The 22802-nt window shown below is 43.5% G+C and overlaps 1 protein-coding gene across 1 annotated transcript in view; it reads right to left on the bottom strand.

The window, feature by feature from the left end:
* NR5A2 (nuclear receptor subfamily 5 group A member 2) overlaps positions 1 to 22802 on the bottom strand; it is a 138199-nt gene that overhangs the window by 102086 nt on the left and 13311 nt on the right. The window contains exons 3-5 of the mRNA XM_044267552.1: positions 19620 to 19738; positions 17948 to 18089; positions 14785 to 15431 (exon numbers count right to left, since the gene is read on the bottom strand). Coding sequence (XP_044123487.1) covers positions 14785 to 15431; positions 17948 to 18089; positions 19620 to 19738 — 908 coding nt within the window. The remainder of the gene's footprint in view (positions 1 to 14784; positions 15432 to 17947; positions 18090 to 19619; positions 19739 to 22802) is intronic.

Raw genomic sequence — 22802 nt, 5'->3', positions numbered from 1 at the left:
ACCATGTGAAATTTTTCTACTCATCAAGACCCACTTTCCTCCCTCAATCACGAATCTCTATGCTCACTGGCTTTCCTCATTGTTTCCTGAAAACGTCAAGCTAATTTCTACCTCAGGGCTGTTGCACTTGCTCTTCCTGTATCTGCAGATTTAGTGAGCCTACTTCTATACTGATATCGAGATTTTACCTTGAGTATCAGCTCTTCATATCACTTCTCTGATTAAGAGCTCCCTCCCTCCCCATATCCTACTTATTCTTTTATGCTATCAGTTCTCATTATTTTTATTGGCTTGTTTATCATCTGCTTCCATGAGAGTGTGAACACTAATAAAAAAGCAGTGCCCTTGTTGATCTGGCTCACTATAGTATCCCCTGGTCTAGAATAGGACTGGGCACATACTGGGCATTTAATGAACATATGCTTAATGAAGGAAGGAATAATTCATCAGGTTGGAGCTAGGGCCTAGAACAAGTAATTTTAAAAGCTCATGTGTGATCACTTTAGGTACATTGGGCTAGACATAGACAGCTCCCCTTCAATACAGATATAAATTAGAAGGCTGACTTGATGCCATTAAATCAATGAATACGACATGAACAGCAATAGATCAGTCTGAGGTTAAACTGTCATTTAAAAAACATCATTAAAAAAAAGTATGTTACACTGCAGAAATATTAAAATATCATGATTATTTAAACTAAATACTAAACAAGGACCAAGACCTCAAATACATACATGTCACCAGTAACTGAAATTTACCTAGAGGCAAAAGGAGGGCCCTACTTGAAAGACAAACGAAGGTAAGTATGTGAAAGATACCAACCATACGCCTTCTTTGCAACAACAGTGACAAAATTTAAGCACCTAAAGAGACAATACTGGAATGCACTACCGGCTAAATGCTGGGAAACAATGGAACTTCTATACCAAAACCGAAATCATGAAATAATACAGTATACATAGGTCCATCAGTCACTACGGTCTACACTGGGTTTAAGTCCTCCAAAGAGCTTGCACTACGTTCTGGGCAAAGCTCTCGCCATGTGTCATTACTGGACTAAGGCCATGTTTCTCAAGGGTCCTGTCGTCTGTGAGCATTAACTTGTACTTTTCAGTTCAGAAAGAATCTTAAATATCAGTGTGAGCACAGTCAGGATCCTTTGCATGCCCATCTCAAGTACTTGCACAAGATTCCCAGGGTAGGGTTTGCCCCTGTATTTTAGTGCTGCATTAATGCCAGTGAGTTCTACTTTAACTGAGAAAAGTGCCCTGGAGGGCTTGATGTGTAAACACGTGAGGACTGCTTTCATTCTTATCTCTAGCAATTCAGCACTGAGATGGACACACAGGTGAGGCTCACTGAACGACGAATGAATGAGCCAGCGAACCAGTGAATGAACAAATGTATAAAAACCGAATCTGACCTAATCCTAAATCACGACAAATTATTCATGCCAGAAGTGTTTGAGGGGCAGCCCCAGCGTGTGATTCAACCATAAAGAGAAATGCTACATCCTGGTGGAAATGCATAGTGTGTTTTGGTGCTTTTCAACAAGCCACCACCTCACTTGCACCCATCCAAATAGACGACTGCACTGAAGTTATGTTTCCAAGATTCCAACATTTCATTGACAAAACCATTGTAGTCCTCAATGCTCCAATAAGACGCCTTCAAAAACACTCATCACCATGAATCCCGAGGCATGAGTGCAAAATATGAATGCTTTTAAAGCAAGTTATTCCCCAGGAAAGTGAACCAGAGCTATTGTTTTCACTGTAAATATGACAAGATTTGAACCCCATGTAAACAACATTATTGTGCCCAAGCACACCCCCACCCCAGCCTTGCACTTTAATTTACTTACCAAACAAATCTAGAATTTTTCCTCCAAAGCTGGAGCAAGAATCAATTAAAATATATAATAACGTGTTAACTAGCTAATACAGCAGTTAGCATTAAGGGGCATTTCAGGCTTCTGAGTTTTTAGCAGCAGACCTGTTCTTTCATTCACTCTCTAAGATCTATAATTGAAAGAATACCATGAGAGACGCCTTTCATCAGCTCCCTGAGTTACATTTCCCACTTTGATAACTGTACAAGGAAAAGCTAAGGCACTTCAAGCTACCCAATTACATTTGATTAGCTGGTGAAAATAATCTAACAGCTTTTCATCACCCAAAGGAAAACTTTTGAAGAATTCTATTGCCAACACTTCTGCACAAACACTAAGTCTATATCATTATTTTACAAGGGGAAATGTAGTATTTAGTGTGTGGTTTTTTTTAATTAGCCAACAAGCAAAGCCTCTTATTCATCGTAACTTTACATCAAAATAGCACAACTGCCATGATCAGATGTATTGCGGTAAAGCAGCATTTATAGTGATTTCAGAGTAGGTAGGATACAGCAGTCCAAGTAAAACGGGCCTTTGAATGAGCCAACATTTCAGAGAACATGTCTAAAGACAGGATATGCCCTCAAAACTCTGGGATACATACACACAAGATCTGCTAAGGAGAATCACTTGGGTACATATTATTTTCTAACAAATGAATGTGGATATGCCTGTATAAAATCAGTAACGCGAATTAAAAATCATTTAAATCACTACAAGGACTGTCATCTTACCAAAAATATATTATTTAATGTTGCTTCACAGACAAGATGTATGTGTGTTGCCTTTCCGACTGAAGAGTCTGTCTCCCTCTCAGTCTTGCGTGCATTAATCCGGCACGTATCCTGTGTTGTTACTGCATCTCCCTCCCATAAAAATATGTTTTTAATTTAAATGAAATAATTATACTGCTCTATCAAGTAAAATATTCTGTAAACAGGGTTATTTAGAAATGTGATAGTCAATTCACAGGAGGTGGTCTTGCTGTAGACTTTAAAAACCAACACTATGAACCACTGATGAAAGGCCAGTTACATCCACGCTCCCAAAATGAAAGACAGAGGCCAGTGCCATTACAGGCACCGGTGTGAGGTTACATTCTGCCTTGCAATGCCCTTATTGCACAATGAAGGACAGACTTTGGACCTATTGGCCAACTCTTCTGTCATGTAAAGAAAAAGCATTCTTACAGAATTAGAAGCTGGATCAAGTCCGGTTGTAAAGTTAATCCTGAAGGTTGTGTAAGCCTAGTGACATTTCTAAAAATTCAAGATCGTGTGGTTTTTCTTTAGTCTTCGGAGAGACACCAACAGCAGCAGGACCCCATCATCCCGCAGACTTCAGATCCCACAGTCTCTGGCTATTCCTTCGGAGCACACCACATACGAAAAATTCTCAGGCTTGCGGTCATGCCAGGTCAAGAGCATATGACATTTGAAGCTCATTTCCAAGGAGGAAGTTAAAAGTGAGGGAAAACACTGGGAACCACCTGTGGGACCGGGTGGAGATTTGGCTAACTAAAACAACCTTGCCAGGCACAGAAACCCTCACTACTACTTGACAACACGTAGTATTTTCTAGGTGTCTCTGTAGGAGAATTACAGGGGATTCATGCACAGTTCCTCTGCTGAGCCTGCAGCCACAGTATTCTCTTCCGATCGAGAAGGCCGACCTGCTACTCCTAGCAGAAGACGCTACTGTATGGCAGTCACCTTGCACCGTGGAAGGACCGGACAGAAGTTCCACCCCCCTATCCCTGATTACACCGCATTCCTAGAACCCATCTATCCAACCACTTCTCTTGCTTTCTCTATCCATCCTTGGAGAGTTCAGACTGTCCCCCTTGCTCCACATTTCACTTGAAGGGAAAAAAGAGATACAACCCAGGACAGGGGGTTAGTAACCATGCGGTCTCTGAGCCACAATGCTGTACCACATACAGTAGTTCCCTCCCAACCACGGTTTCGCCCTCCCCAGTGTCGACCACGTCACGATGCCTACGCCATTCCCCTCACTACATCTCATCACCTAGGCCTCTTTTATCCTCTCCATCACAGTAAGAATGGTGGGTACAATACAGTAAGAGATCACAATCAGAGACCACAGTCACAAAACTTATGACAGTATCTTGATAGCATTGTTCTTTTACTATTAGCTGTTGTCAATCTCTTACTGTGCCTAATTTACAAATTATCTTTTATCATAGGTATGTGTATGTTGGAAAAAATAGTAATGCTTAGGGTTCAGTCCTATCTGGAGTTATAGGCACCCACTGGGTGTCTTGAAACGAATCCCCTGCAGATAAGGGGTGGGGGGCATTACTGTGATGCCTACAGGCACATTTGAGCAGCCAGAGGCATGAGAAGAGAAGGAAGAAAAGTTAAGTTGAGTAAGAGAGAGGTCACCCCATCATGATCCTGAATTCCTGGGATCAAGTCCCGACTGAAGCTCCCAGCTCACTGGAGCGCCTGCTTCTTTGTCCCTCTCCCTCTGACCCTCCCCATTTTGCGCTCTCTCTCTTGTTCTCTCTCTCTCAAATAAATGAATAAAATCTTTAAAAAGGAAAAGAGGAAGGGAGTCTGGACAGAAAGAAAAAGGAGGTGGAAGTGGAGGGGAATGGAGAACAAAGACATGGACACAGAAGGTCAGGGAGTCTGCAGAGAGGCCGGCCAGGACCCCCCACGCCACCGGCAGCCTGAGCTCAGCCTGGTGCCTGGATGACACAGAAATGCAGACGGAATTTGGGTTTTGGTGCCAGTCATTCAGGAAAGACCCAACGGCTGGATTAGCTGAGGCATTGCACGTTGTCGTTCCTGAGCGTGGGTGGTGTTCTTGGGTTAGAGATTAATGTCTTTAAAGTGAAGAATAGCTTAAATGCCCCATTTCTATGCAGCCATTCTGCAAATGGATGTTGAGCCCTCCAAGATTTGTATGATCTAATTCCACGCCGTAGAAGAATAAGTCAGAGCGAAGTCATTCTTCACTTACCTTGGAAAATAAAAAGACCTATTTTACCTCCTAGGTTCAGAGGGCAAAGTCCTTCAAAAGTGTGTTAAGGGGCGTCACACATGAGTCATGTTTTCAGAGGTTTTTTTTACCCATTACCTGACTTTGCCTGGCAGTGGATGCCACATGAGAGAGGGACCCAGCAGGCTCAGGGGCTGGGGGAGCTCCAGCTCCCCAACAATGAGGAACACTAGCAGACTTACCATAAGACCCCTGAGCGATCTGTGCACCCCGCTGGGTGAGTGCAGGTGATGCAGTGAGCAGGGACCCTCGGGACCCCCTGAGAGCAGGCACGCAGCTGCTTCTGAGCAGGCAGACGAATGAACGGGCTTCTAGCAAGTATGCAGTCAGAGTTCCTGCTGGACACGGGAGGGGCGGGAGCGCGGTGGAGAAGGCCTACCCAGGTATTCCCCCATTGGGAGCACCACACTGCTACCCACCTGGACACATCATTCTACACACCCTCCAGTTACAGTCAGGGGTCACAAATGAAGACTCAGGGGAAGGCCTCTGAAGCCAGTGGCACCCCTGACCCCCTTCTGATACTATGGTACCAAAGTGTTCAGTACTTTCATTCCTACGACGTCCTCCTCTTTAAGAAAAAAAAAAAAAAAGGTGGGGGGTAGGGAAGGGGGAGGGGAGGGGAAGAAAGAAGGGAAGAGAGGGGAAGGCCTGGGTGGCCTCCTTGGAGCATGAGACTTGATCTTGGGGTTTTGAGTTCAAGCCCCTTGCCGGAGAAGGGATTATACATATCCTTGGGCCAATTTAAGGTAAACTGCTCCATGTGGCTTAAGGGTAACAGAGGTCCTTTAAGCCTGTTGTAAAGTAGTATTCAGATATGGGCACAGTGAAAATGGCAACAATCAAATACCCTACAGTTTACCAAAGACTTCCATAAACTTTTTTTTTTGAGAAAGAAAGAGCATGCAAGTGGGGGGCAGAGGGAGAGACAATCCCAAGCAGACTCAGTGCTGAGCATTAAGCCCAACGGGGGGCTCAATTCCGCAACCCTGACATCATCACCTGAGCAGAAATCAAAAGTCAGACATTTAACTGACTGAGCCACCCCTACGTTTTCTGTTTCAATGATAGCATTACTATCATGAGCTATGCGGCCTGGGGCAGGTCTCTAGGTCTTGGTATCCTCATCTGCATACACAGAATAATCATGTCTACCTCACAGGGAGGGGATCAGGTGAGTGTTAAGTAAGAGAACACAACTGTCTGACTCACAGTAAAGCTCAATAAATGGCAACTATTATTATCCTCCATTGTCCACACTCTGTAGACAAGGAAAATGGAAGTGCTTTCTGTGACCTTGAGTCTTCCTTAAACTCTCACCCGTTAATGTTACCCCAAGCTTTGGATGTAAATTACCTCCCCCAGGTTTTTCCCATATCTTTGCCCTCCACCTTTTATCCCTTCTTCTTGGAAACCAAACTGATTCAAGTACCCTCATGAATTTTGCTGGTAATAGCAGATTAACTGACTGAAGGGACTGTTTGATTAAAAAAGGAGGTGGCGGGGTGTCTGGTAGGGGGGCACGCTCCGCTGGTTAAGCATCTGACTCTTGATTTAGGCTTAGGTCATGATCTCTGGGTTGTAAGATCAGCCCCATACTGGGCTCCAGAATGGGCATGGAACCTTCTTAAGATTCTCTTTCTCCCTCTCCCCCATCTCCCCACCCCCAAAATAAAGGAAAATAAAATGGCGGCAAACTTTTACTAATCAAGTAACTCTGTGTTTCTGTGGGCCACTGCGCCCCCAAGCATGACGAAGATCGGACGGACATACCCTCCGTAAAAAACATACTCTGTGACAGCAATAGTCCAAGCCTTTACTCAAGCTCTTGCACCTAAGGGAGACCTTTATACTACACTCACTCCACAGGGCTGTCCTGATCAAACCAGAAAATGGCCTGAAAGCCCTCAGTACTACAGCACGCAAATAGGGAGCACCCAAGGGACTTCTCCCTTCACCATCTGACCTTGAGCACAGCAGGGAAAGTGTCGATTTTCTTCCTATTCTCATTGCTCACAAACACCTGATGATGGCCAAGCCAATTAAACATGGATTTCGTGGGTGTGGTTGGCTATTCTCATGCTCTCCCCGTGATTCTAGGAGATAACGAACAGATGAATAGGAACAGGAAGCTTATCGGTGTATGAACAAGCAAAGCCAGTATGAAGCTATAATCGTGGCTACTAACACTCCGACCAGATATCCCGGCTTCCCATGGAGGCTGTGTTTGCGTGGAAGCGACCGGTACCCCACCACACTGAAACCAGGCTTCAGGAAGTCAGAGTCTAAACTGAGTCTGCGGCTTATATAGATGTATACTCACAGAATAAAGAGAAGTTAATCTTTTAAAAAGTAACTACATACTGGGGCACCTGGCTGGTTCAGTCAATAGAGAATGTGACTCTTGATCTCAGGGTCGTAAGTTCGAGCCCCATGTTGAGTGTAGAGCTGACTTGAAAAAAAAAAGGAACCACAATCTACAAGGACAAAAACAAAGATTGACAGAAGCTAAGCAGGGAGAGGCTTGGACCATCCAGGAGCACAGGAGAATTTGAGGAAGCGATAGATTGTTCTATATTCGACAGTACACTACAGAGTGAGTTTAGATAGAAATTATACCTTAATAAAAAGAAGTAGCCCAGAGCAGTTTTAAGGTGCCTGGTGTACTTTCATGACATCCCTGTAAAAAATAGGGAAGGTAGGGGCACCTGGGTGGCTCAGTGGTTTAAGCCTCTGCCTTCGGCTCCGGTCATGATCCCAGGGTCCTGGGATGGAGCCCCACATCGGCTCTCTGCTCAGCGGGGAGCCTGCTTCCCCCTCTCCCTGCTCCCCTGTTCCCCGCCCCCCCCACCCGCTGCTCTGCTTACTTGTGATCTCGGTCAAATAAATAAATAAAATCTTTAAAAAAAAAAAAAAAAACAGGGACGGTAAAGAACGCATGTTTCTGCAGTGAGATGGACACTGTCAGCGACAGAGCCAGCCACAGCAGTCAGGGCACTGACTGAGAAGAGTGGATTCATCCACTGGAGCGTGAAACAAGAAGGTGAAGATAATGGGTTCCTTCACTGGTAACAGGCACACACGCAGCCTACACGCTGCACACGTATAAACAAGGAAAGCTGGAATAACAGAAATCTCAACACCATCAACACCATCAACCAGACCAGGTCTGCCTGAAGAATCTCGGAAGCAGATGCCTGACACCTGAGGAGACCTGAGAGCCCATCACGTCAAACTTGCCAATTCTCTCCCAGTTCCTAAGATCAGAAGAAAAGTTCTCTGCCCACCTCCGGTGGAAGAAAGAAAGGCTGAATTTCTCATTTCCTTGCAAACCTGTGTAGGGCCGATTTACTTTATTCTGATACCTTGTGAAGTAACTGAATTGGTAATAAATGTTTTGATTCACCCTCAGAAAAAAACTCTCTCTTCTGGAATGGAAATCACGCTGAAGTTTGTGTCCTGCATACAGTCTCCTTTCAGAGGGACCACTCTGCATCCAGGGTACATGACACGGCTGGCTGTAACTCTGGGAAGCCACGGGAGCATGTGGAGGGGATGCTGGGGCTGGACAGCAGCGGAATGTGGGGAAGACACTGCTTTCTCTACCGCCCCCCTCACTCCCCGCCAACACACACACACGCACGCGCGCGCACACACACACACACACAGAGAAAAGGACTAAGTAAGCTTCCTGAAGACTATAGCTTGAAAATGGGGCAGATCCAGCTTAATCTCAGACTAGAAACCTGTATTGGTTAGGAGAGGTGAACAAAGGCTTGGGGAAAAGGATCTAGAATGTTCAAAACAAATAAATAAAACTCTGCTCAGAAAGCTTCTATGAGGGCGCCTGGGTGGCTCAGTGGGTTAAGGCCTCTGCCTTTGGCTCAGGTCATGATCTGGACTGAGCCCCGCATTGGGCTCTCTGCTCAGCAGGGAGCCTGCTTCCCACCGGCTCTGCCTACTATGATCTCTGTCAAATAAATAAATACAACCTTTAAAAAAAAAAAAGACAGAAAGAAAGAAAGAAAGAAAAGAAAGCTTCTATGATGGAGAAGGAAGAGAAAAAGGAATCCTACCCCAGCCTCCACGCTTTAGTCGAAACCATGCTTAGAAACTAGCTTCGGCATGGCTGAATTCCTTTGGCACAAACTCCCTGAGTCTCTGAGACCTATTTTCCACAGAAATGCTAGTTATGTGTTTCAGTCAGGATTAATTTAGATTTTTTTTTTATTCCTACATGTATCAGAATCATTCATCGAGGGCGAGTTCTTATATATCCATTCCCAGAATCCTCTTAAGACATCTGGTCTCATTAGAAGATCAAATAGATCCTCCAGATTCATTAGTCGTTCAACAAAGTGGGAATTAGTTTCTTACTGCTCTTGTGTTTGTGAGATATTTAAGACCCAGATGAGAGAAAAATAACAAAGAAAACATACAATCTTCTTGACTCACAAAGACAGGTCTTTCAGCAGCGAGAGGAGGTCTTGAATTTGCTCTTAGCTTCAAAAAAACAAGAGGAAAAAAGTCAGAGTATTGGCCGTCATACGACAGATTGGGTTTGAAGATTAGAAGGTGTGTTGGATTTAGGACATTACCTCAGAAAACACTTCTAATCCTTTTATAATTAGTGGCTCATCTATCACCTGACTGCAATCTTGTATTCTCTGTCTTTTCACAAATGTACATAAAACGGAACCCAGGCTCAACATGCCGGGCATCAAGTAGAACCCAGGATGTAACTGTATTTAGCCATTTTAACTGCTGAGCACAGCCCATGTGTTGTTGCTGAACCAGATTCTCCCAGCAGAGTCCACTCTCTGTGAAGGGTAAGTATGAACGAAGGTTCTGGACATGCTTTCATGGCTCAGAAGTGCTAGCTGGTAGATCCACTCTACTGAATGAGATCCCAGAGGCCTGGAAGAATTACTGTAGCTTTCTAACGTGACTCATTCACTCCCCAGGGGTCTTCTGGGCTCAGAGAAAATCTGTCTCACTGATTATTAGTGATTTGGTAATTGGATGGTAGTGATGGACTTCTGATAACCTAGAGATTTGCTTTAGCTTCACTGGCAAAGACCTGTGTTTTCAGAGTCAAAGGTTACACTGCCTATTTGTGTGTGTGTCTTGGGGGTGGGGAGGGGTCTGTACAAAGTACTGCTTTTCTGAACCTGAGTCTGCCAGTCCCAATTCTGACATCTGCTAGCTCTATCATCCCTAGCAAGTCTCAAGTCCACTCCTGCCTCCGTCTCTTCTTCTGCCAAAGTGAGAGGTGGGTCAAATGATCTCCACCATGTCTTCAAACTCTGGAAAATCTGGTTTCTAGGCCTGGAATATCTTTTGATGCACCTGTGCGGTTTTGAAAGGTACTGGTTTCACAGTATTAATTTCATCGTTCTCATGCCAGTATTGTGGATTGGAATTAGAACTGTCCCTTACAGGTGTATAGAAAAACCAACCAGCTCATTTAGGAGTCCCACATCCCTTCTTCCCCAATCCTCTTCCAACTCTGAAACTGCACAGTTTCTATAAGTATATGGTCTTTTTTTTTTTTTTTAAAGATTTTATTTATTTGACATAGAGAAATCACAAGTAGGCATAGAGGCAGGCAGAGAGAGAGAGGAGAAAGCAGGTTCCCTGCGGAGCAGAGAGCCCGACGCGGGGCTCGATCCCAGAACCCTAGGATCATGACCTGAGCCGAAGGCAGAGGCTTTAATCCACTGAGCCACCCAGGCGCCCCAAGTATATGGTTTTTTTTCTTCTTTTGCCATTTATGAGATATTACATGAACTGTGAGGTTGGGAGTTGTTAATTTCCCCTTCCTCATTATAGTATTTTGAACAGGAACAAGAATATCTTTTTTGCATCTTGTGGCCCTGTAGAAAAACAAAACAACCCACCGAATTCCCTCTGGCTCTTCTGTTCCCTTTAACAGTAAACAAATGAAATCTGTATTCTCTCCTTTTATACATGGTAGAGGATGTAACTTGTCCTGGGATTGTGAGCAAGGGGTCATTTGCAAAACTGCCTTATTATCCTATTACTCTCCAGGAACAAACATGTGAGTTTTCATCTTGGGGTCACAGAGATATAAGCAATCTGCCCCACTTGATGGGTAATTTGTTGTGAACTTAACAAGAAAAAGACAAAGGTTTAAGGGGGGGATTGGGGGCTCCTGGGTGGCTCAGTGGGTTAAGCCTCTGCCTTTGGCTCGGGTCGTGATCCCAGGTTCCTGGGATCGAGCCCCGCATCAGGCTCTCTGCTCAGCAGGGAGCCTGCTTCCTCCTCTCTCTCTCTGCCTGCCTCTCTGCCTACTTGTGATCTCTGTCAAATAAATAAGTAAGATCTTTTAAAAAAATTATATATAAATATATAAAGGGGGGGATTGATCTTCCCAAAGGACTATTTAAAAATTACAACTTTTGCAGGAAGATAGGGTGAGGACTGGGCTGTTGGCTTTGGGGATGTGTTGGAGGCCATGCCAGAGGCAAGAGGACTTTTCAGGACTTGCACTTAACAATGCCAGGTAGGCAAGACCCAATGGATGGCTTACAGAACCTTCCCCTGAGCGACATTTCTTGAACTGCAGGTTACGCCTCATCAGTGGGTCATGTAATCAATTCAGTGGGTGATGACCAGAAATTTTTAAAAACATGAAGTAAATCAGATTAAAGCAAAACAGAGTAGAAAATATCAGAGTGCACAGCATGGAGAAGGTCATGTAATGTCCAGTCAAACTCTGGTTTGTTTCGTGTGTGTGAGAGAGAGCGAGCTTTGGTACACCAAGTTCCAATGTAAAATAAAATTTTTCTGCAGGTCATAGTTTAAAAACTTGAAAGCCACTGTCCTGGAGAAATAACATGGTGATGCCCATGTTTCAATGTTGGCTTCCAACATCCTGCTCTATTTTGTGACAAATTTATAAACAAAAGGAAAAGGAATTCTTCCAAGTGTGACTAGTCCCCTTCTAGCTCTGTATTTAAACTGCCCAAGTTATTCTAAATTCCACTTTTTCTTCTCTGAAAAATGCTTACATTGAATTACTCTTTTCAATGCAAGCCCACACCCCCAATGTTTGTACTTTCTTTCCTTTTCCTTTTTTCAAATCATCTTCTTATGAAAGACTGATAAATACATTAAACAACAGTATAGATGACTGATAATGCTTTAATATGCCCCATGCCCAAAGGATTTGTATTTCAGGCAAATATGAAACCACACACCCTATAAAAGAATCTTGTAGAATTTAGTGGCAGGGGTAGGAAAAGAGAAATCTGGAGAGGAAGAGTGCTTTCTCAGCACTCTTAAAATCCTACCTGTGGCTGTCTATATTCCCTTCATAATGTTTCCTTTTTTGACAAGTAAATGATATACATGATTTCTTCCCCTGTGGATTTGTGAAATGCAACTTCAGCTGTCTTTTTTAAATAGGTATTTATGAAACTGTCTTCTTTTTTTTTTTTTTTTGAAGATTTTATTTATTCATTTGACAGAGAGAGATCACAAGTAGGCAGAGAGAGAGGGAAGCAGGCTCCCTCCCAAGCAGAGAGCCTGATGCGGGGCTCCAGCTCAGGACCCTGACATCATAACCTGAGCCAAAGGCAGAGGCTTAACCCACTGAGCCACCCAGGTGCCCCTGTGAAACTGTCTTATAAAATCTTTGAGAGGAAGTATTTTTCGTCTTACTCAACTTCGTATTCATCGTACACCCAACTTACTGTCTGGCAAATTTTATGTCCTCAATTAGTCATAGTTAGGACTGTTTATTATAGAATTGTACTACTGTCTACTCTGTAACATACATGGTAATATTGTTTCCCAACGTCAAACTAGGAAGCAGAACTTCTTGCTTTTATGCTGAGTATCAGATAGTATTATGCAATGCCTCCATACGCTTGTCATAAAACCACAGTAATCGTAATTTTAAAAGAACACTAATTTACTGAGTATAAAATATATGTCAGACTCCCTGTCCTAGATATATATTCCCCACGTAGTCTCATTTCCTCCTTGCAAAACCTCTTCAGTGAAAGTACTATTATGCCCTCCATACTACCCCTGCACATAAACACCACAGGGACAATTTAACAAATGGGGAAACTAAGCCTAGAGATTAATATCTTGCCTACGAAGACAGTTACTAAGTCATAGCAAACAAAGCTCTAACTCCAAGAAAGTCCATCTGCCTGCAAAGGTCGGTCGTGCTTTCCTCATTGTTACATTTCTTAATGTTGTATCTAAAATTATCATTTTGGGGGTGCCCGGGTGGCTCAGTGGGTTGAACCTCTGCCTCTGGCTCAGGTCATGATCTCAGGGTCCTGGGATCAAGCCCCGCAGGGCTCTCTGCTCGGCAGGGAGCCTGCTTCCCCCCACCCCCCACCTCTGCCTGCCTCTGCCTACTTGTGATCTCTGTGTCGAATAAATAAATAAAGTCTTTAAAAAAATAATCATTTTCATTTTCATTTCAGATACCTTACCAGACATCTGAAGAACAAAGCTGTGACTTTAAGAACACCAGGAAGTTTCCTTTGTTTTTGTTTTTCATGAAAAACACTTTGATTATCACAGAGTGGTTGTTACATACCCAGAAAATACCTGGCCAGACTGTGCTAACTCAATGCATTCTGCTTGTCCTCTGCACTTAGGATCTATCTCCACTTTCTGGCCTCTTTAAATGGAGAGATAAAGGACAAGAGAGTCAGAGAGTTGGATACATCAACAGTGCTTACAGCCTGGTGGTGGTGTTCTGTCAACTTCTTCGGATCTGCTCAGGTCATTTTTTTATTTCCCTGTAGAAATCCCAGTGCTTAGTAAAGACTGCTATGAAGAGCACTATTTCCCATTCGCACACAGCTTTCATATTCCCTGCTCCATCTAAAAAGACAGTTTTTAACAGCCACCCTTTACACTAAAAGTCTGCTTGGTACTGTCCTTCTCTCAAAGAGTTTTCAATCTCCTCCTAAAGTCCTAGGTGTTCAGAAACCACAGTCCTTCAGCAGCCATGTCTACCCCCATGACAGTAAAAGGAAGAAACTGATTTTGCAGCAGACAGACTGGGAAGTCAAATTCCAGGATTCACCTTTGCTCTTAAAACAGAGAATGAAACCAATGACTCCCAAAAGTGCTTTGGTAGCTACTTTTGGATTCCGAACTTCGGTATCACTCTCCCATATTAATTCAGTCTTAAGTCTCAGGAAATAAAATAATTATGTAGTTAAACAGAGATCCTTACACAAACAAGTACTGTGTTTACAATGTACCAATCCATTAAAATCAACGACAGACACTGATTATGAGAACTAAACCCGAGCCAAGTGGACTAGCACTCACCATTTGCCCAATCCCCATCCGATGACAGTAAACATCCTATTGGAATCTGCTCCGAAAACAAAGGCTTTACCAACCTAATGTCAAGGTAAACAGGTAGTAAATACCTATTTGACACTAGTAGCCAGTGGTATCATTTCAAATATAAGATAAAAGCCTTATATTTGGTATTTTTAAGAAGTTCACAAGATGCCAGTTCACACTGACTTAAGTTTTCTAGCCATAAACCAACTGAGTTAAAGGAAGTAAGTAAAGACCTTCTGTTATTCAGAAAAACAAAAACAAAAACAAATGTCCTACCCTTTCCATGAAATGCCAACCCCCCCCCCCAAAATTAAGAGCTACACAGAATAAAGGCCCATCACATTAAGCGGCGAAAGTCCTGAAGTCAAGGTCGTAAGATTCTTCTACTCTGTAAACCATACGAAGAAGGAAGGAAAACCTATTTTCAACACCAAGAATATATAGTCATCAGGAACAGAGTGAGGTCTCTCTCAAAAGGAGGATTTTAAGTTGTAATAGCTCTGACATACCTTAAGTTCTCTGAAGAAGATACTACTCCTGGCCCACTCAACGATGGAGAAAAGGGTCTGATCAGCCATTTTGCACATAAGCCCAAACGTGCTCAGCTTTTCATGTTTGCTTCGGTTAGCTTGTTCTTGCTGCAAATAGGCCATGATTTTGGCCTGGACTTGAGGCTCATCTGGCTCGCACTTCAGAAGTTCCACTATCAGATGTGGGATGCTTGCCGGGGAGCTGGTCTGGTAACTATCCATGTAGGAATAGCCCAAGATCGACTCTGGTGAGCTGGTGTAGGGGTCTGGGTACTCGGACTTGATGGCCCGGCTGGGAAAGTGACCATAGGTTTGGTAACCTTGCAGGCTGCCGTGAGGGGGCATTGTCATGCTGATGGGGGATGTTACGAAGGGACTTCGGTCATAGTCGGTAGGAGGCAAGGCAGCGTGGTTCAGAGGTAGGCCTTTAGAGGCAGAATGCATGTTCTGAATTGCAGAAGAGATGGTGAGCTCAGAGGGCATTCCTTGGATCACCTGAGACATGGCTTCTAGCTTAAGTCCATTGGCTCGGATGAGGGCTTTCTTCTGTTGCTTTAGGGCCCTGTCTCTCTTGTACATTGGCCCAAATTTATTCCTTCCTCCGCGCATTCGGTCAGCCCTTACCGCTGTGGGGAAATTAAAAGAAATAAATAAAAATGGAGTAAGGGTATAAATAAGATGCAAATTATTAGCATTCTCTGTATCTCCAGTTATCCAGTGTTTAGGTGGGTGGCTCCCGCCCCCTCCACCACCAAAAAAAGCCATTTTTAAAATTCTTTCCTCCTTAAGTGTTTGTCATCAAAAAAATATTTTGGATGCATAGGGACACAGTAATCCTTTGATAGACGGTGAGGGTTTTGTCATTTTTGCTACCTACAGGGCATACTACAGATTGCTAAGAAAGAGTATCAGTTTCTATTACACCAGTTATGTCGGAATTCTCTTTGCAGAAACCCAAACTGCTAAGAGGAAAAAATAAAAAAATCAACCCTTTTCTCGATTAAATTGTTGTATCTTCCCCTACAGTGTCTTCCTCCCTCCAAGTCCTTTTGACTAATTTGCTGCAAAGGACAGGGTACACACTCGTCCTGAAAATTATTTTCACCTGGACTTGATGAACACACATCAGATAACCACTCATTATTGTTTTTAATTTAAGCAGAACTGGACATAATTAAGCAAATTCATTTCAGAAGCTGTCAAGACAGTCTACCATCACAGTGCTGGGTGGAATCTGGGACCACGTGGAATAAGTGAGTTACAAGTTGTCTCCAAGCCCACAGTGGCCAATGGCCATTAGACAGAAACCAGCGACCCCTGATAGCTTCTGACATGTTGAAATTGCTGGAGGTTAAGTTTTTGAACTTTTTATCTTAGGATTAGTATAGCATTAAACATTCATTGTGAATGCTAGGTTATCTAGAATATTGCACAAATTTTCCATCTGGATGATAATTTATTGAATATTCCACTCTCTCATATCACTGCTAAATAAGTATGGTTACGCCCCACCAGTGACTTACAGTTAGTAATATTTTTTGAGGTAAAGAAATGCAACCTTCTCCTTTCATTAAAAAAAAAAAAAGAAATAAAATGACATCATATGAAACCACAACATTTACTTGTGTGTGTTATGTTTGTTTTTTTTTTTAAGCAGGCTCCATGACCAACCTGAGGCTTGAACTCCCGACCCCCAACATCAAGACTCGTGTGTTCTACCAACTGAGCCAGCCGAGCATCCCACAACGTTTACTTACTGACATTTTATCTTTCGAGTCTCATACTACAGTATGCATCTCCCACAATATTTTGCTGTTTGAAAAATAATAAAGTGATTGATAATAAAGAAATCAGTGAGCATTTCTTTCTTCATCTCTTAATCTCTTCTTAACAGCAATACAGAGGGGTGCTTGGGTGGCTCAGTCAATTAAGCATCTGCCTTTACCTACGTCATAACCCATGGTCCTGAGATTGAGCTCCAGGGTGGGCTTTCTGCTCAGCAAGGAAATCTGCTTCTCCCACCCCCGGCCCATGCTTGCTCTCTCTCTCTCTTTGTAATAAATAAAATCTTAAAAAATAAGTAAAATAAAAGCAATACAGAGTTAAACAGTTCTAATGATAACCAAAGTGGCTACTTCTATTGGAAAAGAATCTATTAGCAACTCAGCAGGTTTATTTGAAATCTTTGGAGCATTTTTATCAAGTATGAGGGCCCCATCACAAGGAAGCTTCACACATAACTAGCCTGTGCCTCGTTGATCATTAAAATGCACTCCTGTATCTGGCATGTTAACAGTGACACATAACCTTTATTATTACTTTATTTTCACCAGCGTTAATCTGTGGGGCTAAGAAACAGAAACCCCATGAACTACACACTATCTCCAGCGGCTACATATTAACTTTCTTCCCTGCCAATCTGGACATTGTGTTAAGTAGCAGCTCTCCTCTCACAACATAAACTCTAACCTGGTTTCTGGGGAGGCACGATCTTACTCCTGTCAAACCAATGCTACTGATTGAACAGTTCATTATTTTTCACATTTCCTACTTTTCAACTTCATTTCATAGCCTTCGTCATTATCTTAAAAAAAAAAAAAGAAAAGAAAGAAATGTGCTTTCCCACACTATCAAAATGATACTCTCTACATGAGTAACCCCATTGCACAATTAAAACTTTAACTCTTGCTCAGGAGTCACAAAACTAATCGTAACAATTGTGACAAGTCAATAATTTAAAAGATTAAAATCAGACGTTTACTAGAGCATTCTGATTTGAAAACGTAAAGAGTATTTTTTTTTAATTGTTACAAATTTTTAAACCTTGCTCTCAGTTGAATCACTGTAGTCTTGTGTTCATATAACCTGGCCTGTTCAGCATCATATCCATCTGCTCCCCAAACTTAAAAAAAAAGTAGGAGGAGGGAAACTCTGATTATTTAAATTTTTTTCCTCGTAGATTTCACCAGTGTTTAAATGACACTCAGGCTTCTCTGCTGACAAAACATAAAGAAGATCTTACATTACTGTCCACGGTGTTACGTCTAGGAAAATAATGTTACCATATTTTAAGTACAGTGTTATTTTAAACCCTATGTCCTTGGAGAGTTTTAACAGGCAGTAGTCTTTAGAAGAAACTTACCTTCTAGCTTCATTCCAACACTTAGACATTTTTGAAATCGACAGTAAGGACAACGCTTTCTTTGTGTTTTATCAATTTGGCAGTTCTGGTTTTCTATGCATGTGTACCTTTTATTATTTTGGACTGTTCGCTTAAAAAATCCCTACAAGACAGAGAAAATAGTGAGGCATATTAAAAAATCTAACACCCGTCTCTTCCATTGTTTCATTTTAAGGAAATCACCAATAAATCTTTTTGTTGAACCAATGAGCCCTTCCGTGGTTCTGTGGTTTGTTTCACATTTTAACAAGATCAACCCTCCAAAACAGCACCCGGCCAAAGTGGAGATTTTTCTAGCAAATCTCTCAGGGAGATTTGGATACACATCATTTCATCTCAACAGTTAGAGAAAAACACGTTCTATATGGACCAGTATTTAAAAATAATAATAATAAAATAAAGAAAGAAAGAAAAAGCAGATCTGTTTTCTTATTAACCCCGTATTCCAGATAAGGTACTCATGGAGATCTGCATTGTTTGTAAGCAGTCTGATAAAATTTTAGTGGCAAACTATGGTAAAGTAACAGTGGAAAAACAGAATAGCAAAACACCCCACATTTTCTACAAACGTCAGCACTAGATAGTTAAGAGCAAAAGGATTTAAAGAGTAAAATGGGGAAGTGTTCATAATTCCACTGGAATACATTCAAGTTGGGGAACTCTGTTTAAAAAAAGGTGAAACTAATGGAAAAGAAAAGCATGTGTAATAGAGAGCTGAACTTCAGCACAGTGTGTTTTTCTTATACCGCACCCAAAAGAATTCATCAAAAACAAATTTTGTAGCTTCATAGTACAGTACCAGCTTTACCAAGATGGTACATACTTTATGTTTATTCTACTAGCCATAAAGTGAAACAATCTTACTTTGTTATAGAGAATGAAAGGGCTTTCCTGGCAGTGGTTTAAGTATTTGCAACTGAGCTTTCTACTCTAAAAAATATTGAAAAATAGCAAGTATCAAGTTGACGGGGAATATATTAAAAAAGTCTGAGATAAATTCTTGATGTATGGTTGAGATTATTAGGAACAATAGAGTACATTTTATGTATTAAAATTTCTTGCATTTAAATAGGTCATATAATTTATTTACAAAAGCCACACTTACTATAAACTGAGATGTGGTTTCTGATTCTTTATGATATAAATTTCAAAAAATCTTAAAAATTGTTTTTGGAATAAATCAGGGTTAAATCACGCAGTTGAGAATTTAGACTTTTATCTGTGGATAAAAAATGCTTAGACTCGCAGCACAGAATACTCTGAAGTTAAAATATATTTGGGAAATACTTTGTCATGTTCTCTCTCAAGAACAACGATGCTTTAAATATATATAAGTCAAGCAAAATCAATATTTAGGACTGTTAGAAATAGAAGTCTTTCTACAGATACATCACTTTACTACAATAAAATATTTTAAAGCCATGAGACTGGCAAAGTTTTCTAAACAGCATAAATTTTTTTGCCTTTGGAATTAAATCAAACACATATTTCAAAGAATCATCTCCCTAAGACTAACTCTCTCATTTTTAATTGAGTCCAAAAAAGACAGCCTTAATTTAGCTTTAAAAAGGATTCCAATGGTTTATTTTGGTTCTGAACCTTATATTTGTCAGGTAGCAATGCGTAAGCAAACCTTGCAGCTTTCACAGGTGAGGAGCCCGTAATGGTATCCAGACACTTTATCCCCACACACTGGACAGAGTTCTTCAAGATCTTCATCATAGGAGTAATTCACCATTTTAAACTGAGACACTGAAACAAAAGAAATGTATATACATAACTAATTAATTCACTCGGTAGGTTTTTAATCCTGCAGTGAAAAGCATTTTGGTAACTGGTGGGCAAATATCGCAGGTAAAATATAAAATAAAAGTATTTTTTCTTCCAGATGTACTGAAAAACTATTTTTAAACAATGAAAGTAAAAGATCTTCTGGATTCCACAAACGTGCACTTCCTATTTTTTAACTTAAAAAGAGTTAAGCTTAAAAAGAATTCCAACTTCTTTTGTTAAGAATTTTAAACAGACCACTGCTGAACACAGCTCATAACTGCAAAGCAGCCCGTCAGAACAGAAACACGAACTGCAGAAAGTAACAATTTAGAACTTTTTAAAGTTCCTGAAGTTAAGATCCAAAAATGTCACCTTTGCCCAGGAGAGAGGAACACGTACACATTCTCCCACCCCTGAACTAAGTTTGCTGTAAGGACACGTCGCTCAGCAGGAGAGCAACAGCGATTTGCAAACACTTGACGGAGAACGTGAAGCCCCAGAAACCTGCTTTCCAGAAGCAGCCCCACTTGAACCACAGCCTGCTGCTCCCTACGTGCAAATCTGTTAGATTAATAGAAACATTCAGCTCGGTATTAACAGGGCTCCTGCTCTGGATACTTTCATCTCTTCGCACTCGGAAATCTCCTGTAAAAAAAGAGAAGCAAAAGAGGGAGGACGCCGGGCAGAGAGAGAAAAAGGAAAAGATACCCACGAGGGTTTGGTTTCGTCGCAAAGTATTAAAGTCCTGTGATAAACTTCACATGTTTTCGATAATCAGTGCAAAATACAAACACCTCGGGGTCGCCCTGTTAAAGTTAAACAGAAATCAGGCCGTGGGTCCGCGCGGCTCACTGCGGGGATCGAGTAACCGCCTTCCGCCGGACGCAGCCCAGCGAAAGCGCCTTTGCAGCCAAAAGATGGATAAACCATGCACAGGAAGGACAGCGGCCAGGAGACCCCAGATAATACCTGATCATCTGGTCCCTTCCTGATACTCACGTGGGGCCAGGTCTCGGAGGGCGGACGCAGCGGGTACCTGCGATAAGGGTCAGGTCCGCGCAGCCAGGCACCCTAACCCTCCCGGGGCACCTTCCCGTGAAACCCCGGGGTGCACTCGCCTCTCGCCCCTTGCTCGGCTACACACAGGCGCACTAAAGCAGAGTCGAAGTTAATCAGTGGCATTTGCAGGGGGCGGGGCGGGGGGGGATGGGGGAACCGACGGCCGGACAGAAGTTTCCTCTGATTTGTTTACCAAAAAGGAAAGAGAGAAAAGAGCCCCCACCGCATCCCCAAAGTTCCCGGCCACTCCATCACCATACTGTGGCCTCTTCGACAATGACTCGTTCTTTTTCTTTATTCTTTTTAAAAATAATGTTCTTTTTCTCTTTATGGATTCTGCAGGCCCCCGGAAAGGGCCGTGGGGAGGTGAGGTCACTTGCACCACTTGGAGGCTGAGGGCCGAGCACCGACCGGCTGAGTTTGAGACCTCTTCTCCCGAACCACAGAGCCGAGGTCTGGGGCTTAAACCCGAGTGAGTTAGCCAGAGTTTGGGGATGGGGGTGGGGTCCCGGTAAATGATGTTCCCGTAGAGGCTACTGTCTGGGCTCGGTAAAATAGAAGTAAAGAGATGCTGAGCGCAGTCCTCCCAGCGGTGCCAGCCGCCCTCGGGTTTTGGGAAGCTGAGGTTGTGGGGGAACTGAAGGTTCGAGAAGTTCGTTTATAGCCCATCTCTCCCCCAAACCTGTAACTATTGCTCTGTGGCGTGTTTTGGGGAAAACTGTACTTGACTGTTTTTACTCTCCCAACAAAGTCAAGTCTAAACTTCGCACCCAAGAGGCACTGCGAGGCAAACGTCTGCAGGAGGATTCGGTGCCCACCTCGGGATTCCAACCACTAAAAGACCGGGGCTGGGCGTGGAGACCCTCTTGGACAAAGACAGGGTCCGTGTGGGGAAACAGTCGCCGCTGTGCAAGACAGGGCACGTTTCAGAGTTTCCCAGGTGCTGTACTCAAGTAGGCGTTTGAAGAACGGAATCCGTTAGGGCAGAAAAGCCCCAGTCTTAAGAAAGTGAAGAGGACGGCGGGGCCTTGTAAAGCTAGGGTCGCAGAGGCACGCGGAAAAAGTCCCCCTAAGTTGCAAGCGCTATGCTGTCCCGAAACCCAGTGGCGGGTCCTCTTTCTGATCAGACTAGGGCGACTAGGGCGCGTCCACCGCTGAGACCAGAGCAAGCGTGGTAATGGGGTCCAATCCCCAAGGGCTCCCCTCGGGGTGTAGACCGCATGGCCTAAGAGGAAGTAGTGCCCTGGCCCTTCCCACGCTGTCTTCGAACCCGGAGCTGATCGAGGAGCCGGCGGCTTGTCCTGAGCCCTGGCCACAACGGAAAGCTAACTTTCTGCTTTGGGGCAGCAGATCGTGTCAAAAACGCCCCCCCCCCCGAACTTTACAGGGAAAATATTACAGTGGCATTTCCTTCCCATGTCCCCCGCCCCCTGAACCCTTATTCTTGCCTCCCCTACTTCTTGATCCAGCGTTTCTCTGAGTGTCTTTTCCCGAGTCTCAGAAACGCGCGCGCCGGAACGAGCAGCAGAAACTTTCCTTTTGCACCCAAGATCGCGCTGGCCTCACGGGCGCCCAAAGTGTAGACCCCCTCGGCAGCTGGAGGCGGAGGGTTCCGAGATCCGGCTCCCGGCGCGGGTGTCCCCCACGTCCTGCCTTCACGGGAATCCCAGGCGCCGGCGAGAATGCCTCTTTGGGCCAACCGGGTTCCTCCAGCAGCCAACCCTCAAGTTAGTCTCAGGGGCCACAGCCCCCAGGGTACTTCCACAGCCCTTCCTGGAGGCTTGGAGGGACCCCAGGATCATGGAGGGTAAGCGACCCCACAGGTACAACGCACGTTTTGCCGCCACCCCCTTTCCCCCAGCCCAGCCGGGCGACGTCAGGGCCCCCGGGGCCGAGTGCTGCAGGCGCGCCGCCTGTCCCGCACCGCGGCGTGCACCAACCCCAAACTCTGCTCGTACTCTGCTCTCAACACCTCCCCGGCCCT

The sequence above is a fragment of the Neovison vison genome, chromosome 10 (genome assembly GCF_020171115.1).
Source record: "Neovison vison isolate M4711 chromosome 10, ASM_NN_V1, whole genome shotgun sequence".
Taxonomy (NCBI): domain Eukaryota; kingdom Metazoa; phylum Chordata; class Mammalia; order Carnivora; family Mustelidae; genus Neogale; species Neogale vison.
Note: the sequence above shows the minus strand (reverse complement) of the source record. Positions and strands in the feature narration are given on the sequence as shown.